The sequence below is a fragment of the Nanorana parkeri genome, unplaced genomic scaffold (genome assembly GCF_000935625.1).
Source record: "Nanorana parkeri isolate BGI_ZX_2015 unplaced genomic scaffold, ASM93562v1 scaffold1444, whole genome shotgun sequence".
In the NCBI taxonomy this organism is placed as follows: domain Eukaryota; kingdom Metazoa; phylum Chordata; class Amphibia; order Anura; family Dicroglossidae; genus Nanorana; species Nanorana parkeri.
The window spans coordinates 203,507-209,329 of NW_017307712.1; the positions used below are offsets into that span (position 1 = coordinate 203,507).

The following is a 5,823-nucleotide window of genomic DNA, read 5'->3' on the forward strand; positions in this document are numbered from 1 at the left end:
TATATTGTTTTTTACAGGGCAGATATATTAATAACACGTGTGCCTAACACCGGAATAAAATATACAAAAATGAGGAAAAAACATAAAGAAACACATTTTTCCCAGCCTCTCATGCCACAGTCACTGGCTTCTGGTTCCAGCACCCAGGGAACAGGCTTAAGATGGAGATATCCAGTCGGGGTATCAGGCAGTCTGTCACAATACATTAAAAAAATAACAATTATTTAATTATTCTTGCTATACTTATGTCTTAATTTATGTCTTATTATTACAGAAGTCCAAGATGCTAAGAGTACAAAATGCATGGTAACCAAACTTTAGTAAAAGGTTTTATTCTCTCAGGTTTCTCCCTTGATAGAAGCACTCAGCTGTTTTTATTTGTCTTCTTTCTAATCATTTATTCTATGACTTTACTGTCGAACCTGCTTATTATCACCCTGGTGACATCTCAGAGGTCACTTCACAAGCCTATGTACTTTTTCATTGGAAATTTTTCTTTCCTCGAAATGTGGTACACAACTGTTACTGTCCCGCGGATGCTAACAGACTTAGGCACGGGAAACAAAACTATCTCCGCCAGAGACTGCATTTCCCAGTTCTACTTTTTGTTCTTCCTTGGAGCCACACAACATTTTCTATTGACAGTAATGGCCTATGATCGATTCTTGGCCATCTGTTACCCACTACGCTATACCACCCTAATGAGTAGATCTATTTGTGGAAAGCTTGCAGCTATATCTTGGTTTGCTGGCTGCTTATCCATCTCTTTGCCTGCTGTTATGATGACACGGTTAGTGTTCTGTGGTCCAAACACAATAGACCACTTTTTCTGTGACTTCAGTCCTCTACTTCAGTTGTCCTGTACAGACACTTGGCTGAATGAAATAATCTTTTCTGCAGTAGCTTGGACTGTTATTCTTGGATGCTTCACCTTCACTTTTATGTCCTATATTTCAGTGGTCACTACTATCTTAAGGATACCATCTTCTCTTGGACGCCAAAAGGCATTTTCCACTTGTGCATCTCATCTTGTTGTTGTTGGCATATTTTTTGGGACAGTTATCTTTATGTATATACGTCCAAAAGCAAAGAATTCTTCCCCAGTTGACAAAGTGGTGTCTGTATTTTATTCTGTTATTGTTCCCCTTCTAAACCCTATGATCTACAGCTTGCGAAATAAGGAAATAAAAAATGCACTGTTGAGAGCTATATCCAAGTTAAAAGGAAAACAACATATATAATGACCCCGAATATTAGTTTTTACATAAAAAGCACGTCATAACAGCATATTGGAAAATATATTACTGGCATATCTGCTAATAATTCATATAAAACAAGAGCCCACTTTGCCCAGTGATTGCTCTTCTTGCATATTTTATTTTGTTTAAATTAGTACATTTTGTACATTAGACAGATGTTCCTGTTTCAGTGGAAAACTCTTCAGTCTGGGTTGTCCAGCACATTGGGGACTTTTTAGCATTTGGATATTATCTGTTCAGCATCAATGGTGCTACAGCACAATGGCTTAAACCAGAACGACAGCCGCCCCAAAAAATGAATTGCCCTTTAAAGGATAAAATAATATAAACAGCTATTGCTACAATGTTCAGCTTTAGTCCAGAGTTTTCCCCACAGTACTTTTTTTTTTATGCCATAAGGTAGCTTTAGTTTGATGGCCACCATCATTCGACCCACTTCCTCTGAGCTCAGGTCATCCTGGACCGAACCTGGCCTGTGGCTGGACAGTAAAAGGAGAAGCAGTAGAGTAATGAGATATATTTTTTCTGTCACTCTGCTTTCTCCTCCAGCCCTGCTGTACAGGGGCTACAAGTGGCTGATACCAGGTCAAGTTCAGGTATTTACACAGCTTGTATGAAAAAAAAATGTATTGATGTTTTAATGATTATTAATTTGAGTTTTCTATCTGCCTGCAGGCCATCTTTATCTTTTCTTCTTATGCAGGGGAGAAGGCGATGCAGGGAACCTTAGAAACCGTTCTTCTAGACTACCAAATGGCACAGTTCCAAAAGGTAATACCTCTTCTGTTGTGTGTAACACATGATGGCCATACACATGGGAGAATAACAAGGAAGGAAACCTACCACTAGGCTTGTATAATGATGGTGGTGGGTTGTCTTGATTCTATATTTATGAAAGTGCTTTCTTGTCTGTAGTTGAAGACACAGAATAAAGCGTTAGAAATACCAGTGTTTGACACAGTGTGGACATGTGCATGGCAGAAAATGTTGTTTTTAAATCCTATCTGTTGGTTATATTTTTAGATGAAGCACTAAGATCTTGAGGAATGCTGAATTAAGTTTTACTTGCTTAGAAGGACATTACATGTGAATACAGGATTGTGCAGGAAAATATCTATAGAAAAACATCCTCCTGTGTATCATAGATAAGCATGCATATAGAGAGACTAACATTGCACTATACTGCCATCTACAGCTCAAAAGACATATTGCAGTCAGTAATACAGATCAGTGCATGTCAGTATATGTTGTTGCATTTCCAACACCCCTTCTCAACAGCATTAGCATTGCTATGTGACGTTTAGCTTCTCCCAAAGGAAACTGTAACGATTATTTGGCAATGCCTTGGTGAGTGCATCCGCAGTCATTTCTGTTGAGCAATAGGGCATGTTTATAGCTTGCTCCAGAGTGTCCCTAAGCAGATGATACTTCATGTCGATGTGCTTGGTTCCAGGGTAGACTCTTTCCGATTGTGTCAGCTTTATATGTCCCTGGTTATTTTCAAAAATTGGGATGGGGTTTAACATATCTACGCCCATGTCCATTAAAAGCTGGCGAATCCATATTGCTTCTTGACATGTGTGTATTCAGCTTCAGTTGAGGAAAGTGCAATAGTTGTCTGCTTTTGGCTGGACCAACTTATGGTTCCTTCCCCAAAGTAACCACTTGTGGATTTGCGGTCTGTGCAGTCTCTGGCCCAATCAGCATCCGCATGTCCAGGTAGATTTGGATTTGACGCTGCTGGCAGTCATAGCTTCATCGAATTGTTCCTTTTAAGTATTGTGTTCCAGTCAGGCTGACAGGGTGCTGCGACTTTTCCAGCAAGTATGCCCACTGCTGCGCTATGTCTGGTCTCGTCACAGTAGCAATGTATAGTAGTTTTCCGATTGCTCTACGGTATTCGAGCTGTGTGGCTGCACAGGGTGCCAGGCGGCCGACACAGCTCATCCTCACTCGAGGCAGCTACAGCCTGCGGCTTCTCTCCTGCTCACCGCTCGGCCATCCAACATGACAGCGCTACCTCCTCTGCCCCTCCTTTCAGCGCTGTCCTCGCAACCCCACTGCCTGTATGGGCTGAGGCAGCGGGGTTCCAAGGAGAAATTGTCCATTGAAGCCTGAGGGGGCGCAGTAGGGAGCGCTGCCTGCTGTAAGGATGGCCGAGCGGTAAGGAGGGGAGAAGCCGCAGCTTTCAGGATGGCCGAGCGGTGAGAAAACCGGAGCTGCTGTCATCCTGTCAGTTTCAGGATGACAGCGGCTCTGTGCGTGGCTGAGCGAAGTCTCGGTAAGTATCAGTGATATTTACCGGTCCTCTGTGTGTGCGGAACAAACACTGGAGTGATCAGCTGATCACTCCAGTGTTTGTAAATAACTGGGGACACATAGTACAATGTCAAGCAAAACAAACAACAAACGCACTCAACAATTTGTTACCAGTTATACAGTAAGGTGCACACGAAATGGGCTTTGAACAGTAAAACAGCAGAAAGGCATCATGGCACACTCACAAAACCAGCATGTAAAACAACATGTCTCACCACTAAGGATAATGACAGAGGTTTGGATACACGTCTTCTGCTGAGGATGTGTAAGCCGCACTGCCGCGCCAAGGCACCTCTTATAGTGCGGTCCTAACTCTAAACTATGAGAGTCTCCATCTTGGAGCACATGGGGGCAGAAGATATCAAATTGTTTTACATGCTGGTTTTGTGAGTGTGCCATGATGCCTTTCTGCTGTTTTACATAGTACAATGTGTCCCCAGTTATGAATGAACAGGATGTGATTTACATCACTTCCTGTTCATTCATGAATTTCTGAATGGGTAGTAGCACTCACTATAGAGGCTTCTCCCCATTCATAAACTGGTGATAGTAAAATATTTGCTATCATCAGTTTCTGACTAAATGGAAAGCCTCTGTACTGAGTGGTAATACCCATTCATTTAGAACAGAGGCTGCAGAAAAAGATGTATTTTTCTATTTTAAAAAGGTAAATGTCAGGGGTCTGTTTAGACCCCAGATGTTTCCCCAAAGCCTCCCCAACAGTAAAAAAAAAGCAGGGCACGTGACGTCCTATGACACCACGCATGTTGGGCACCCCCATCTTCGTGTATATCTAGGAATACACCAAGATGGCGTCGCCTATATCGGTGTGCGACTTCACCGGATGCCACGCATGCATGGCATCATGTGACGTGATGCTCCCCGCCTCCAAGATGGTGGCATGCATTCGCAGAATGCACCGGTAGCCAACATGGCCGCCACGCATTCTCAAACAAATTATTATGTGCCTGAATACATTTTTCTTATATTCGGGGAAATAGTAATTTGCGCTTACTTGAAAAAAGGGTCTACATGAAGTGGCGGAACTACCGCCGGTGCGGCAGGTGCAGCCGAACTAGGGCTTGAGGCTGTGAGGGGGCCCAGTGGGGTCCGGTCCTGGGCACCCCCACAGCCTCAGTGGGGTCCGGTCCTGCAATATGGGGCAGTGCAGGGTCCCGGTTTTAGAACACCGGGGCCCGCACTGCCGACGGGCTTCTCAGTGAGGGGGCGGGTCCTGTGACTCGCCTCCCCTCCCGGCCACGTCCATAGTAACAGGCGGCGGGAGGGGAGGTGAGTCACAGGAGGCGTGTGTCACACGTCCCGCCCCCTGCAGTGCACACATCGACACATGGCTGCTGCTATCCTGGCAGGGTGAGTCCGAGCGGGGGAAGGGGGGGAGGGGGGCTCTTACTTCATGTAATTAGAAGAGTGGATTATAATGGGGAATATTACACTGTAATGTTCCCTATTTTAATCTATTTCTCTGTTGTGTACTGCTATTTCATGTAATTAGACAAATGGATTATAATGGGAAATATTACACTGTAATGTTCTCTATTATAATCTATTTCTCTGATTAAATGATTACAGACAGGCTTCTGTTCTATCAAAGTTTGAGACTACGTTAGAATGTGTGACCAGTGACGTGGTCACACATTTTAACGTAATCTCGCCCAGTTTTTAGGCGGTGGAATAGGTGAAGCATTCCAACGCTTTCTCCACTGTTCCAGGGCAGGTCGGCATCGCAAGTCGCATGTGCAGGAGAACCGATCTATCCTGGAACAGCTGTTCGGTCCTGAAATGTCACTTCTCTCTGACTGCGATCTCACATTCCACAGCACTCACAAAGTGACATTTCAGGACCGATCAGCAGTTCCAGGACAGATCGGTTCTCCTGCACATGCGATTTGCGATGCCGATCTGCCCTGGAACAGCTGGGAAAGCGCTGGAATGCTTCACCTATTTGCAGTCACACATTCCACCGCCTGGACCGGGGCAGCATGGCAGAGATGACAAGGAAGGGGGTGGAGGAGGCCGGGCCCCAGCAGCAGCAGGTAAAAAGAGTTGGGAGGAGGTGCAGGGAAAGGGACCCCGGCAACCAGACCAGCCCACCTGGGACCCCGCTGAGCCTTTGTAGGGTCTCAGTTAAGTCCAGCACGCTACTGCAACATTAGAGACTGCTGGGGGGGGCGGGTGCCAGAGTGATCTGCTCCCGCGCACCCCGCCCCCCTCCCCCCCCGGCTTG

At 45.2% G+C, this 5,823-nt stretch overlaps 1 protein-coding gene across 1 annotated transcript; it reads left to right on the forward strand.

Annotated features, from left to right (window-relative positions):
- Positions 1-299: 299 nt before the first annotated feature.
- On the forward strand, positions 300-1,241 carry LOC108798292 (olfactory receptor 6F1-like). The gene has a single exon (XM_018570024.1). The coding sequence runs from the start codon at positions 300-302 to the stop codon at positions 1,239-1,241; it is 942 nt and encodes a 313-aa protein (XP_018425526.1).
- Positions 1,242-5,823: the final 4,582 nt, after the last annotated feature.